The sequence below is a fragment of the Diachasma alloeum genome, unplaced genomic scaffold, assembly GCF_001412515.2.
Source record: "Diachasma alloeum isolate Michigan unplaced genomic scaffold, Dall2.0 Dall_scaffold_00430, whole genome shotgun sequence".
NCBI lineage: Eukaryota > Metazoa > Arthropoda > Insecta > Hymenoptera > Braconidae > Diachasma > Diachasma alloeum.
The window spans coordinates 677,396-693,300 of record NW_021680569.1 but is presented as its reverse complement, the minus strand read 5'-3'; the positions used below and the strand labels follow the sequence as shown (position 1 = coordinate 693,300).

At 41.3% G+C, this 15,905-nt stretch overlaps 4 protein-coding genes across 4 annotated transcripts; all 4 read right to left on the bottom strand.

Annotated features, from left to right (window-relative positions):
• Positions 1–785: 785 nt before the first annotated feature.
• On the bottom strand, positions 786–2,272 carry LOC107042195. The gene is made up of 3 exons (XM_015263111.2): positions 2,098–2,272; positions 1,135–2,018; positions 786–1,074 (listed from the first exon to the last, which is right to left on the bottom strand). The coding sequence occupies exons 1-3, from the start codon at positions 2,262–2,264 to the stop codon at positions 836–838; spliced, it is 1,290 nt and encodes a 429-aa protein (XP_015118597.1). The 5' UTR covers positions 2,265–2,272; the 3' UTR covers positions 786–835.
• Positions 2,273–6,760: 4,488 nt separating this feature from the next.
• Positions 6,761–8,339, bottom strand: LOC107042199. The gene is made up of 2 exons (XM_015263115.1): positions 7,793–8,339; positions 6,761–7,538 (listed from the first exon to the last, which is right to left on the bottom strand). The coding sequence occupies exons 1-2, from the start codon at positions 7,923–7,925 to the stop codon at positions 6,835–6,837; spliced, it is 837 nt and encodes a 278-aa protein (XP_015118601.1). The 5' UTR covers positions 7,926–8,339; the 3' UTR covers positions 6,761–6,834.
• A 2,736-nt stretch (positions 8,340–11,075) lies between these two features.
• On the bottom strand, positions 11,076–12,538 carry LOC107042174. Its single transcript, XM_015263086.1, has 5 exons — positions 12,431–12,538; positions 12,221–12,362; positions 11,909–12,049; positions 11,698–11,849; positions 11,076–11,298 (listed from the first exon to the last, which is right to left on the bottom strand). Exons 1-5 carry the CDS (start codon positions 12,523–12,525, stop codon positions 11,076–11,078), a joined length of 753 nt encoding a protein of 250 aa, XP_015118572.1. The 5' UTR covers positions 12,526–12,538.
• A 1,221-nt stretch (positions 12,539–13,759) lies between these two features.
• LOC107042200 lies at positions 13,760–15,295 on the bottom strand. The gene is made up of 5 exons (XM_015263117.1): positions 15,017–15,295; positions 14,779–14,923; positions 14,414–14,554; positions 14,191–14,342; positions 13,760–14,074 (listed from the first exon to the last, which is right to left on the bottom strand). The coding sequence occupies exons 1-5, from the start codon at positions 15,112–15,114 to the stop codon at positions 13,861–13,863; spliced, it is 750 nt and encodes a 249-aa protein (XP_015118603.1). The 5' UTR covers positions 15,115–15,295; the 3' UTR covers positions 13,760–13,860.
• Positions 15,296–15,905: the final 610 nt, after the last annotated feature.

Genomic DNA, 15,905 nt, shown 5'->3' with positions numbered 1-15,905 from the left:
GCAGATAAATCTGCACAGCACTGTTCAGGTGTTGGCTGATGGCGAGGTGCCTCGTCGTCGGGATGAAATCCCTCCGAGGCATTGAGAGACCCGTAGTATCGTTAAAAGCTTCATTGAGTCAAGATGAAAGGGATTTTACAATAATTAAATTCGCAGCGGTATCACAGAAGTCCTCTCAATTTTCCAACACTGTCGCCTCATTCTTTTACATTTTTTGTCTGGAATTTTTCTCACCTTGGGCTATTTCGTGGAAAGTTCTCCTGTGTGATTCCGTCGGGACGACTGCCTTTGCCACGTGTCTTACGCCTCGAGGCACCTGAATTCAATGCGACATTCTCTTCTCGAGTCACGTCTTTCGTATTCAGTTTTTCCAATACTGGATCTGAAAATACTCCACTTCATTTTGACTGTATTTGATATTCTAGGAAGAATAGTCATTCTGCTGCGTTGAATTCGCACCAAGGCGTTACCTTCGAGTTCTCTCGAGATTAATCTCGCTGAATGATGGTCCGAATGAGGCTCGTTTGGAATACCATCATGGTCCTTGTGAGAGGAAACTGACAATCCAATAGACCAGAGGACACAGGAGGCCAGAAATTCGAATGCGTGAGTTCCGCATTGTCACCGGGAAATTGACTGAAGCTAAAATGCAAGGCTTCCAGGTTTATTGCCACCGGTTCAATACCACCTTAATTGCCACCGAGTCAGCTTTTACGGTGGTTTTTAATTGCCCCCACCCACCCGAATTAAACATTTTTTAATGGACTATTGTTTGAGGGTGACAGTTGAAAAACAAAACAATTTTTTATTGATTATTTGATACTTTTTATGAATGTTAAACAGTTAAATACTTTTTAAATTTTCTCGATCCATTTTCCTGGCCCTTTACTTGTCGACGAGCGCTTTTCAGGGCTTTTTGTTTCACGACTTCCTCGGAAGAACTGTCCGCAGAATTCCAATAATCCTCGCCATCGTCAGAATCACCTTTCCATGCATCGTCGGATTCTGACAGTCCCCGGCTAGATGGCTTATGATTGGCTAAAGGTAGGGGCTCGATCCTCTCTTCAGATGATTCTGAAAATAAAAGTGATCGATTTAGCAGGTTTACGTGAATTAATTGCCGCATATAATCACCTTTACTCTCCGAGACCACCTTCTGCTGAAACCTCCGCTTCGCATTATGAACGTTCTTCTTCTTGCTCGCACTCCTGTATTTTGGTGCCGGTTTCATGAGCTCCACTTTATAATCTGAAGTCTCAAAAACTTCTTTAACTTCCTGACCCTGCTCGTTCATTAGCTTTCGTCCACTCTGAATAGACGTCGCATCAACCACCTCTCGATCAATTGTAGTAGGAATATCGGGGACATGAGTCATAGCAAGTACAAGACCATCGTGAATGGCATCAAGGAAGTCCGTGAGATTTAAATTTTCCGAATATAGTTTTATGGGCAACACCTGCGAGTCCCTGGAGCCGGAATTTTCAGGGTGACCCTGAAGGAGCGCCTCTAAGGCGTCTATTCTGCTGACCACATCACACAGATCCTTGTTTGTCTTCAGTAACTCGAGTACACACTTTCGTGACCAAGCTTTCTTGATTAAATGTTGAACTTCGCCCTCATCGACAGAGTGGATGTCTCTAATCTCGTCGGAGAAACCAGCATCTTCCGCTGAGTTTCCGTACAAACTCTTTCGAGTCCCTGGCTCGTGGGGAATCTGACCGCCACCAACGGTAGCGTCGAACAATTTCTGAACATAACCCAAGAACTGAACGAACTTGCCAATGGATCTGAGAACAGCTTGACCAGCAACATCTACCAATTCAACTATTGATGAAGGCTTGTTGATGTAGACTGTAAAGCTGAATTTTCTCTTGCCCAATCTATTCGCAATCAGACTCTGAAGATGCGGCAACATTTCCTGAAGCTGATCAATCTTCCAGGCTAGTTCACAAACTTCCACATGTCGCTCCGCCAGAGACAAAGCGCAGGTCACCGTGCTGTTCACTGTCTCGCGTTCACTAGAAAGTTCATCTTCAATCATCTTCAATATCTGAAATTTCTCCTTACCTCTTTCCAAGTAATGCAGAGAATAGGTACCTTTTCGCTTCAATAGGAGGGATAAACGAATCTGAATCGGCCCGTCTCATCACATTCCTCTTCCGTGAAGACCTTCTCAAGCACTCAACCGTCGTCGATAAATCGACGAGGATGAGCGCCAGAGACAAAATCACAATGTGAAGACTAAATCGGTTCTTTCGCTCCATTACCACCAATGAATTTCACTGCAGGTCCATTCCAACAACTCCTGCTTTTATAATAAAACTCAGTGGGAACCAATTCAACGCTTTTCATTCCGAATTAAAGCAGTAACAATACTATCGGAGTCCCGCCGCAATCAAGTTATTGAAACTGCTCAACTTTATTTGGTCAATCATTCTTGTGGACGACAGCTTCTTCATAGTGATTTCATTAAATCTTTCATAGAACCACACAATAGGAGCCTTCGCCAATAAATTCGCTGAATAATTAACGTTGATTTCGAATATAAAGAGAGCTCTTATCCCCGAGAATTTCCCCATTCGCTGAATTTATCAGCAAACCCATCGACAAGCCACACCTCGACGCTCCCAAATCACGGACTCCCAGCCGATATGTATCACAACTCCAAGAAATTCTCGGCCCGTTAATCGCCTCTCCGTGACTCGCTCCGCTGATTTCCCAATTCCACTTCTCTCTGTCCCTGTTTTCCATAATTAAACAAATGCATTTAAACCGTCGATTTTTCCCCAAAAATTTGAAATTCAAATATCTGAAATTGAAATATGATGGAAAGAGGAAAATCAGAGGTGGGATAGCGCGGAAGATCGATAGGGCGTTGCACCCCAGTATGTTCGGTTCACACCCTGAAATCAATTTGTTTTATCGGCCATAAGAGGGTGCGGAGAGTTCCCTCTCCAAAGTACAGTACACGAGGATGGTTGACACAAGTACATAATACGATGGTGTCGCCATTTCAGTAGTACATTTTTTTTTGCAAATCGAGAGCACGACTTAGTCCCCAACCTCCACCTGTATCGATAAAGGCACTTTCACTGGCTTAAACATGGTGGCACTATATATCAGGATAATGTAATGGTTACTTGGTAAAACGCAAAGGCGCCACGTAACCTACCCTGGCGCCTGCACAGGCTTCTCTATATGGTCAGGCGGCTACGATCACCATCGATCATTCTCTTATTCTCTGCTATCTTTTCACTCGGGACCTCTTGTACTGGTGCTCCACATTGAATCATTCATCATTAGTTTATCGCAGCTTATCTTATTCTCATTAACAAGTTCATTTCTCTTTTGATAAGTCAATATTGGTAATTTGGCTTAATTGACAAATCTCACGATTTTTCAGGATCAAAGGGATTTAAATATACTGCAAATCTTTGGGAGGTATTAATGTACACTTATGCCAGCAGGTGTTAGTGGTTGGAAATGAAAATTTAGGGAAGTGGAATTTCATACGATTTTATATCATTCGATTTTAAGATTTAGATTGAATTTTAAGGATCTTCCGTGGGAAAATTCGGGCAGACATACTTGCAAATAATTTAATACCCCGTTGGGAATGATCCATCCCTTCCTCATAAACATGACAATGAGAGTCATCGACCCTCGTATGAAAAGTGGGCACGGCCCACTCACTTCCTGCTGAGCAATCTGAATGTCAAAATAATAAACCACAATATTTCATCATTTGATTATCACATTCGGGGGGAAAATCCCTCAGAAGCTTTTCATTGCACAATGTTCAGACAGTACTTTATACATTGTGTTACTAAAGTACTTCAGTATCGTATACAGGCGCTATCTCAGCGATAATTTAACAAATATAAATAGTGGGTGAAACGCTTATGCGAGAAAGACCCGAGTAGTTACGTGGCTGCAAACAAGCCCGCAATACAAATGCCCTGGAGCCGTTACATTAATGCAGAATACGTATCTGTGTAAATATAAATGTATACATAAATGGATTTAGATAATATCCTGGGCATGTGATCACGACAAACCCGTGGTTAACACGAATGCACGAGTTTGACTTGTGGATGGTATTTCCGATGGAAAACGAGCAAATGGCATTCGAATCGACAGATGCCTCGTCAATTTTACATTGCTTGCACTCGTGCACATGAAGTATGTGAATTAATTAATAGGGGAGCGATCAAAATGTGTAATTTCGTCCCACTCCTTTCACCAGTTTGGGAAAATAAAGGATGATGTCATCATGCGGAATTCCATTCTTTCCAATCAACGATATTCACATTTGATGACTTTGAAGTAACAATTAATCATGAATATTTTGATGAGTAATTGAAACAGTATTCAAGCCAACTCCATATGCTGAATTTCGTACGGAATTGAATAACCACCAAGTTCAACCCCGAGCCAATTAGAGACTCACTGAACAAGTACTCTCCACTAGCCACAATAGTTACAACCTCAGGGATTTGATGGGCGTTCAAAGTGTAGAGAGACTCGTTGAAGCATTTGAGTAGAAAAATATGGAGATAAAAAGAAAAGACAGTTGTGTGAAAATAAAGGATAAAACAGTCCATAGAACTGGAAATCTCTGTACCTGCGGCACACGTCCGGTGGAGCTTGCGTCTGTCTACGAGGCAATGAATATTCATGCTAACTTCCCGGAGGGATGTCCCTCAATGATGAAAGGATTCTCTCAGTGTATTCGATTCACACAGTCTTCCACGGTTTAATGAGATTTATTCTTGATATCGGTAAATGGATGATTCTATTTTTAAACTCTTTATTGGGTGTTAACTTCCAAATGTCAGGTTACAGGAATAATTTTAATCTCAAAAGGCCGAGTCAATACTTGCTGCTTTTGGCTTATATTCACTTAATGCCAAAAATGGTAAGAACCAGTGCAGTAATGCCACGCGATATTTGGAATGGCGTGAATAATCGCTCGTAATTACTGTTTCCAAGCCAACTCGCATTAAACCAGTTGACCTTCTGGAATAATCCCTTGGTTGTGTGGCAAAAAATTACCGTTACGTGCAGTTGGAAATTCTGGCCCGTGTCCTTTTCTCCTTTGGTATCGGGCAAGGATTAACGATACATTAAGTTCGAGGTTCATGACTCTCTTGAAAAATAAATTCAATTGCCACATTATTTTTCACACTCTAAATTTTCTCAACAGTGCATTAATTTCAATCATTAAAATTTCCCAAGAATTCATCACACTCTTGAATCCCTTAATGATTGAATAAAATTCCCTTAAAATATGAATGATTTCCCCAAAAACTTATTCTATGCATTTCAAATATCTCGGGGCGGTTTACAAGTGCTGAGAGCCGGATGTGCACACTCCCAAACTAGCAGCTGTTCCTCTTCGCATGTCGCATCCTCTCAAAACTTATCCCCCCACACCAGACTCCCCGGAGACATCCTCTTTGAGACGCCAGAAACTCCAAAAAAAGTGGTGAAAAAAAAGTACCCCCGCGAATAAATTAGAGAGAAATTTAATATAAAATTTTTTTGAAAAAGGTAATTGCGGACGGAGCAGGTGAGGCTAATGGTTTATATTGCGAAAGAGTCTGATACACCACGCCCCGGTGTTGCTCTGGCGCTTAAATGCTGGGTTTAATTAAAGTCAGTCGTCGACTTCGATGTCCAATAACCACGTGTATCTCTGTCCTCCCTTGGGCATCTGTTCTCTCACTTCAGCCAGTGCCTTGTGCACGGCCACCGAACCCACTGAGGGTTTACACGTTGTGTCGCATAACTGGTGCAAACTCCATAGAAGTGTTATCAACTTATCAGTTGTCGTTTACTCTATACGACCAGAGACAATGCCAGTCAGGTTGTGAAGCGTATACTCGTCAGATTCACAGCTGCTCATGGTGCATCTATTGAAGGGGAAATATGTGGGTCACTATTTTTTGTTTGCCATGTTTTGTGGAGAATTCCATTCAGTTTTCGAAGTAAACCCTTCGTAACATCATTATTCGCATATTTCATTGTGAATATTGTGACAGTCATTTGTAGCAGGGCCTTCCATAATTATTTCGCAGCTAAATATGTTTTCCATCTGGAAAGAATTACAGTTAAAGGCTTCATTTGCTTCTACTCCAGGACAACGATTTTAAGAATGAATATTATGGAAAATAGAAGTAAACGTCGTTCAACATAATTTGATAAACGGAAGTTAGAAGTGAATCAATACATAAAAGGATGCACTCAGTTGAAGTGGAATCGAGGCCAACTGTAGTGGCAGATAGGTCTCTGGGAGATAAACGCAGGGTTGCCTTCCGCGGTACATATACCATTGAATGGTGCCCTCATCCACGTATGTATGTGTCTGCAGTGGGCCGCAGTGAAGAGACAATAAAGACGAGTTATATAGTGCACGGTGTGGGGACATTGCCACAGTCTGGCTGATGTGTACATCGTGTATAAGTGAGGCAAGGTACAGAGAGGAGGAGGGATTTGCCGTGATCAAAGAGTCTTGTCATTATTCATGCATGATCAAGCGCCAGTATGTCACCACACTGAAACCCCCTGGTTTTATTTTAATTTGAGAATTGAGGTGCTATCGAACTAATTTATGCACATTAGGTATTAATTTCAGTCTTGAGTCTTGCGCTTGTGCTTGACTCAAGATATTGATAAGATGAAAACGAAGAAGCCCATCGTCTCATGATTAATTAATAAGGAATCACTTCAACACTGTTGAATGAAGAGGCAGTCTGAATTCTTGAGTATTCGGTTTAATATCAATATCACAAATTACATAGCGTAAAAATTAGATCATCGAAGCTTCTAATTTTATGACATAAAGTAATCAGTGTTGCCGGGCTGAGGTGAGCAATTTTGTCCCTCGGTATTGCTACTAGCAGGATGATGAAGCTTGGAATCCTGCTGGAGTGAAGTGATCTCGTTAAGAATGAGCTCCTGTATCTTGAGTCTCACGTACATCTGCCTTTCGAGTGGCAGACTGCGCATGGGACTCCTTACGCTCATAAGAAAATGATAAGTATCATCATCATTGTCATCCTGACACGTGAGTCGCCTTTGAATGACTTCATAACGCTTACGTTCAATGCTCTGATAGTCGCACTCGAGTGGATCCACGAGGACTCGCTTCCTCGACATTCTTCCACGTTTGCGAATGGGGATGCCACCCTGTTGTATAACATCATCACCGGTGAGCATTGATTGGCACGAGTCACCATCAACGAGATCGTCAAAGTGCGCCTCACCATCGCCCTCGAGTATATCGATCTGTGGCTCTATCTGTGTCTCCTCCAGGGAGGCCGCGTAATGCCCAGGTTGGTTTATGTTACATCCAATGACACGTGAGTTCATCTGATCCCGCAGGAAGTGCAAATTCTTGAACCATACCCATTTTGATTCGTGCTCAACACCCGAGGGAGAGCCACCGTCGCACGACTGCTTTCCTCGATATGTCTTCTTCAGTTCATTCCGGAAGTTGTCACGCAAGTGTTTCCATTTTGATTTAGCTACCTCACCTGGAAGATAATATCCAACGGTATTAACAACTAATCTCTGTTTAATTGAATTTTAACGACTTGGGTTTTCATATTTTTTGATAATGTTTGTGAATGATTTGATATTGAGAGGTAAAATGCGCTGGCTATCGCTGAAGATCAAAATTCACACCGTAATATACAAGACTATTTGTACTGGGTATTTATAGCTGACTCAGTGATAAAAATTGTATCCATGAGTTAAGTAGAAACATTCGTATTCTAATAATACTCACTCGAAACATCGCATGCCCTCGCTATTTCACCCCACATTTTGAGGATGACATCACGATTGTGATAATGAGTATTTTTCTGATCCCAAATAGCCGGACGGGCCTTCACTTCGGCAATGAGTCTCTCCAGATCCATTTGCCCGGACTCGATTGACTGGGATACAAGGAACAATGTATCCAGGATACTCCCAATTTCTCAAAACCAATATCTTATATTTGCAACAGTAATTGTTACAAAGTAATCATCCCGAGGACAGTAAAAAATAAATGATTATCCGAATATTTTTGGACAGAAGGTCGCAGCCTCAATTCCAATAACCACTTTTCAATTAAAAAATCATTCGCTCAATTAACAGATCCGTTCCGGTAATAAAGACTCGAATGCAAATAACATTCAGTTGAAAAACCAATTGAAATTTCAATTAGCAACTTGTTGCCCCAGCGAACTAATGATCAACACAAAAATATTAATGACTGAATGACAAAAAAAAAATGCGCGAAAAATATAGTGTGGGACGCTACGATCCAGGCAGGAAGCAGCTTGGCTTTGTACTGTACGTTGCTCTACAGCTCGGGTATTTCGTTGCGTACCGACGCCGAGCCGAGCCGAGCGTGCCGCCTCGCTCCTTACCCCTCATCGCTCTCTCTCCGTTATCACCGTATAAACGCGTACCCAGTGCCTCGTGCGCTCTGTCTCCAGTGTTTTCACCTGTATTAGTGTGCGCGCGCGTTACCGCGGCCTCGGACACACACACACACACAGCGACCGATTGGTTGTGTGAACCGCACACGAGCGAGGCTGGTGAAATCGTTAAGGCGACGCGGACTAGCTGCGTGATTACGCTCGGCTCGGCGCCGCCCGGCTCAGCTCGGCTGGACTCGGCCAACACCGATGGCACACAGTCACAGAGACGTTGAACCATGCATTTTGCGGATATTTTTTTCTTTCGAAGAAACATTAGGCATCTTCTGGGCTCGTTTGGTCTTGCTTGAGTGAGGTTTTTTTCTCTCGATGGGTGGAATGAAGGGACAAGCAGGATGAAGAATGGAGGTAGTACACGCTTCACCTATGTCCTACCCAGACAGACACCCAGGACGAGGCCGCTCGATAACGTTACTGCTTTTCTATCTTCCTTCGTTATTCTCCTTCCACCTCTTGTTCATTTACTTACGCGTTGTATAGGATTATAAGGAGTAGTCAGAGTGTTGCAAGTTTGCAGACAATGTCGTGAACATATTTTAGAGGTGATTGACTGGGATAGGCGAATTTACAAATATTAAATTATGATGAGATTCAAATTTGAAAACTCAGTCGTCAATTTTAAGAATAAGTTTCACTATTTTATTTCCATTTCCCTAATGAATGAACCCTAATTTTTTCCATTAATATTCCTGACGCTGATTGTTATTTCAAAGTCATAAAAAATATTATTTCTGTCATTTTACCTCATTCCAACTTTTCCAGAAATTGTCTTCTCGTTTTCCTCGATAAAAGAATAACAACCTCATTTCCTTTATTCTCCTGTCCCCATTGTTATCATTTCAGTTTCACTGCTCATCGAATCCGACCCCCAACAGTGAAATATAGTATCGATACTGTCATTGATTGTGTTTCAACCGAGCGTTTGAAATTGCTTTCAGCTCGGAGTACATGCGCGGAATAATTAGAATAACTCGTGCGACTCTCACGAGTGTATTTAACTACACCCAGCATTCATGAGCTACATTCCAGAAATTCAAATTGTTATGTTGGAGGGAACTATCGAATGTTCAATTACTCCCATCTCTAAACACAGCGATAACGATCATTCACTGGGGGATGGTTTTTCCGAATTTCCCACTGATTTGCTGCCCGATTTGATGATTCCCGGAGTTATTTCCCCGGAAAAAATTTCCTCGTAAAAAATTTTCCGCAATTAACTCCCCCGACGGATTCATATAAATGTCGCAGGAATTATCAATATCGATTCAATTTATTACTTCCCTCAATCAGAACGGAACATTTTCAAAGCAATTTCTTTCCATAATTCGAGTCAATCTCTTATGCATATAATTAATTGATAATTAATGAATTACATGACATTAAAATCGTTAGTAGATACAGAATCAACATTCACTCGGCGAAAGAATTCGATTTTGCCGAAAGTCGCCTTTCCCCCGGGAAAAATGCAAGATCTGACACTGGCCCCGGGTAAAAAAAAATTTTTTTATATCGAGTTTTCTCGCGCCTCCGAGGGTTTCATTGGCATTAGAGGAGCCAATGAGTACGGAATTAACATTCACTTGGATAAAAAATTCGATTTTGACGAAAGTCGACTTTCCCCCGGGAAAAATCCACGATCTAAAACTTTGGCCCCGGGTGAAAAAAAAAATTTTATTTCGGCAATTCTGGTGCCGCCGAGGGTTTCATTGGCATTTGAAGGGCCAATAAATACGGACTCAACGTTCACTTGGCGAAAAAATTCGATTTTGGCGAAAGTCGACTTTCTCCCGGGAAAAATCCAAGATCTGACACTTTGGCCCCAGGTGGAAAAATTTTTTTCAGTTTTCACTTTTTCCATATACTTTTGAGAGTTCTGAATAGCCCGTCGCTTAAATAGTTGGAATCAACGTTCACCCGGCTAAAAAATTCGATTTTGGCGAAAGTCGACTTTCTCCCGGGAAAAATCCAAGATCTGACACTTTGGCCCCAGGTGGAAAAATTTTTTTCAGTTTTCACTTTTTCCATATACTTTTGAGAGTTCTGAATAGCCCGTCGCTTAAATAGTTGGAATCAACGTTCACCCGGCTAAAAAATTCGATTTTGGCGAAAGTCGACTTTCCCCTTGGGAAAATCCAATATCTGATACTTTGGCCCTCGTGACCCTTGTGACCCTTTGATCGACTTTCCCCCTGAAAAAATCCAAGATTTGACACTTTGGCCTCCGGTGAAAAAATTTTTTTTTCAGTTTTCACTTTTTCCACATACTTTTGAGAGTTCTGAATAGCCCGTCGCTTAAATAGTTGGAATCAACGTTCACCCGGCTAAAAAATTCGCTTTTGCCGAAAGTCGACTTTCCCTCGGGAAAAATTCAAGATCTGACACTTTGGCCGAGTGCAAAACTTTTATTTGGACTGACAGTGGTAGTTCAAAGTTTTCGATGAAGATCAATTGTCTGATGGATTTCTATTTCCATCCGACGTATTATCGAATGCTGGGGATTAGTACTCAATCAAAATCATATTTTCAAACTTCTCCTGAGTATTGCGAGGATGATTTATTCAATGTTATCAAGTACATTACGATTTACATCAAGAGATCCGTCCATTCATCTGTTGAGCGGGGGATTGGAATACTCGTTTGGTTAGACAGCCAATTATTAACTTCTTTGATTTTAAGCTGAGCTGTGCTGTTCATCTGATGCTCCATCTCTCGAAGCATTCGCTTCCGGAAGGTGATTGTTATGGCTTTCAGGGCGGCGTTGGCCACGGGGTCGACCAAGTGTCCTCGTAGTTTGAGAGAGAAGTTGCTGAGTGAAGGAGATTTTGATTAATTGATGGTCATGTTCATCTTCGTAATGATAAATTGAGTTTACGATCATGGGGTGAGTTGGAGAAATTAATATAGGCTTTGATTAGATTGTCACGGATGTGATTTTTCACAATTGGGAGATTATGCTTTACACTGTTAGAGGAAAATGAAAATTTCATGGAGAGACGATTATTGATTTTTAAGAGAATGATTGAGAGTTGATTGAGAATTAATAATTTTGGTAAATAACATCAGTAATTGTCACGATGTTGATGTCACGAATCAGAATTTTTTGTTTGCAAAGTACTCATTTATTCCTTTAATATGAAATGATCTTCAATTTAACTTGATGCATGTTCACTCCGAAATCACACACAGATTACGATAGAATACCCACCCAGCATCGACGATTTTCAGATACCGCAGATCCACCTTGCGCGCCTTGAAGTCGACAGAGGCCATCATCCCGATATTCAAATTGAGGAATTTACCTGTCAGACCCCCTTTACGTTTGTAGAAGAGATATTTCAGAGAGTAGTCGTAATCCACCTGAAAGCCATAATAATTGACTTCACCATTTGATTAATTTCACTGACGAAAAGGCTTACCTTTACTTCCTTCCAACTGAGCTGCACATCCACCTGTGACGAACTCTGATAGATGTGTTGAATGATGTCACCGGATCTTGTGATATCCGAGAGTCCGTGAATTAAGCCATTCCTAAGTTCAACTTTCGGTTTGAATCCGGGCTAAAAGATGAATTGAGTGTTTTAGAAACAAATGCGTTATCTCCAACAAATTTCATAATGCGAAGGATGAATTTCAAAATGTCATATGAAGTTAAATGGTAGAAAATCTGATGAATAAACCCTAGAATTTTTTTGTGAACATTTCACTCATGAAAAAGAAGTGTCAATTACAATATCCGGAACTGGCAGACTCATCGCAGGTAAATTCATCGGTTCCATGCCATGCGTCACCATGTACTTCTTGATAACCGGAAGGTAGTGATCAAACCACCGGTTGAGCTTGATCCTAGTAACTCGATGTCCTTCCCCAACCCTGAAATCGACGCAAATCCTGTTTAATCAGATCAATCGAGGGAGACGACTCCAATGAACGAAACTTACTTTCCATCCAGGCTATTGTCTTCGCGATGAATGCTGTCCCCATGGCATCCAAGCACAGCGACCGCGAAAATGAGAAACAAAATCTGGGAAATCATAGTTCCGTTGTAACTGAACGGTAGGCCGATGGTGATTTATTACAAAAAGCCCCTCACCATCGGCTTTTTATTCCGGAATCTTCGAGAGATATCTTATCTCGAGTTCTGAAGTGCTATTTGCACACCATTGATACTTCTCCAGTTGCTTCTGCGAGTCAATACATCCTCGAGGTTGAATGCAAAATCAAATAGAAAGCCCTGTGCACGAATTTGATCGGCTGTGATAAAGATTCAAGTGGATTATTTTGACGTTATTTTCGCTGATGTCAACCTGCTCTTGACCTCAACTCACCTTGGACCAACCAGTAGTGGCCGTCAACTGAGAAAGTTGTCGATGTCAATGGCCTCCAATCACTCTCACTATCCGTGAGGACAACAGTAGGATTTTACTCTCGATGACCTCGAGAAATCGAGCTTTCCATGTGCGAATGAGTTTCACTTTCACACTTCTGACCCAGTGACCTGAAAAATTCAATATTCTGGACGACTTTCTGTTGGTTCAACACCTTTCGCCCGGGAAGAAGTGTTAACCCGAAATACAGATTTCACTTTTGATTTCTCTCCAAGTGAGATCCAATCATCGTATCTGTGTGGTCATGTTTATTGATGATTACGTCATTAATCATTTATATCATTTCCGCTCAAGGGTATTATGCGTTCTTCAGCACATCAGATGATGTTATGAGTTATTGTTCATTCGTTCAAACGTAAGAATCCGAGAATCTTTACTAAATTATAGTAATAAGGTGATAGATCATGTCTTTATTTCGTTGGTGATGAAATATTCTCAATTTAGGAATGTAATATTCTTCATTCAGGAGAAGTATATTTCTAAAGTGCTATCAGTATATTTATTCGATTAAGTATCTGCGATTTTTTTCCTCCAAATTTGAATTCAGTAGCGAAGCGGTAAACCGGGTTAAGTCGTTTTTTACTATTGGCTAGTTTTTGACGAATATCTCGGAATCTAAAAGGGATAGAAAGATTTTTGTCATGACATTTTTTGTAGAGCCAATAGAGCGTTATAAAAAAAGTCATGAGAAAAATTTTGCTATCTCTCTTAGATTCCGAGATATTCAGCAAAAACTGGCTAATAGTCAAAATCGACTTAACTCGGTTTACCGCTTCACTACGGAATTTGAAGGACATCCCACGACATGAAAGGCAACTCCGCATTCACTTGCTAGCAGACGATAAGCATTCAGTTACCAACTGACGATAAAAAAATCATGCGTAATTCAAAGTTTCATTGTGTCTATTCACTCTAATTCTTCATTTCCACAAAATTACATGATCACTTGTTTAAAATTATCCGCCAATGACTCGATAATGACATCAGCTCCCGCGTCCCCACGCCGGTAGTTTGATAGACAGCTGATACGGCTCCGGAATCAAGTCATTGATCTCCTTGATCTTCTCCTGAAGTCCTAACTCAAACCTGTACTCAATTTCTCGAATGACCAAGTCTCTGCAGAATACAGTTACGCCTTTCGTAAGAGCATTTAGAACGTGATCGAGTAAGTGGCCGTGGATCTTGAGCGAGAAGCGACTGGAATTGAGTGATACGAGATTACCAATCTTTATCTTCTCGTGTTGCGCCAACACTTGATAACAAAAATATCTGGGTGTCAACAACATGAATTTCAGACTAATTAAGATAATTACCCAATGTTGGTGATTTTGAAGAATCGTAAATTGATCTTGTGAGTGCTGATGTTGAAGGAGCCGATAACTTGGACCTTGACATCATCGAAGCGCCCATTGAAATCACCCTTGCGGGTGAAGAGAAGGTATCGCAAGGTGTAGGCGTAGGTCACCTAAGAGTTCCCATCGTCATAAAACAATTTACAAAGAGTAAGGAAAACGATAAAGATATGAAGATTGTTACGTCTAAGTGGTCCCAACTGAGCGCTGCATCGAACTCAATCATTTTATTGCTATAGCGAACGATAACATCACCATTTCGTCGGATTGTTGAGCCCTGTTGAGTCCAACCATGCTGTAACTGGATTTTCGGGTTCAATCCCGGCTAGAATTTTAATCAAGAGTTACTTGTCATCATTTGGAGATGTCCATATCAGGCATTGAATTGAATTGCATTGAAAGCCTTTCATTATACATAATTTGCGTTAAAAAACAAAATGAAAGGTAAAGATTTAAATCTGCAATTAGTCGAAAACACTTTGATTATTTACATAATCCTTTGTATCAAATTGACTTTAGTCTTGATTATTTGGTATGTGTCATATTTACGATGTAACCGACGGATAGGATTTGATCTGGCATGCTGAGAGGGTCCAACCTTGCCTTGACGATCGCTTCCCGAATCAAGGGAAGGGATTTGTCGAAGAGATCATTGAGGTCCACCTGAGTTACTTGCTTCATCTCGGAAAGATCGCTTCAAAAAAAAAAACACAGATAGAATATTGTTCTCTCCAAGTCCTAGAGTGCTCATCAGTTGGAAGAATGGAGTCAATTGAACAGAACTTACCCTTCCCCTTCATCGACTTCAGGATCAACCGGATAATCGTAACCCTGAACTTGACCCCCCAGGGCCACCAAAACAATCACTGCACTCCAAAGAATCATGCTGTCCGCATCAAGTGAAAGAGCTCGATTTAAGCAAAGACTGCAAACGTGTACTAAGGAAATAGCCCATCGACGAATTTTTAATACATGTAACTCGTATCTTATCTGTTCATTTATAAAACGTGCCACTGGTCGATTGCCCACTCTACTTTGATCTCAGTGGTCTTCTATTACGAACATCATCGACATTTTTCCCTCACTAGCTATTCAGGTATGCGATCCAGATCTTCCGATATCGACAAATCAAGATAATGTTTTGTTTTTCAAAGGGTGGTTGATACACTGATAGAGACTTTGAGTCCTCATCGCTCAGAATTGATCAACGTCTCCGATAACAGATTAATAATCAATGATTTCGTGTGCCAAAGCATTCGAACAGCCAAAAGTGAGACTGTCTTCAGTCGGCGTTATGTAAACCGAGCTTGACCTTGACTTTTTGAGAAAGCCAGGGTCCAATGACCTGGGGATCACTCTCACTCTCAGCAAAACCCTGATTCCACTCTCCATGACCTCGTGAACGAGATTTCTCAGGAGCTAGTGAGTTTCACTTTCCCGGTTTTTGACCGAGTGCTCTGGTGACCTGCAATACGAATGCGAACGCTTTCTCTGGATCTGAGGCATGTTTTTTGGGGGCACGAGGTATCGAGGTCACTTCTTATTTGAATTGGCTTAGGTGGTTCAGAGCCTTGATTTGTTAGTGAATGATCCTGCAATTTCGAAATATTAGAGGCATTTTTCCTTATGATTGAGAAGCCTGATCATTTCGATTTCTGGAGAGCACTCGCATCATT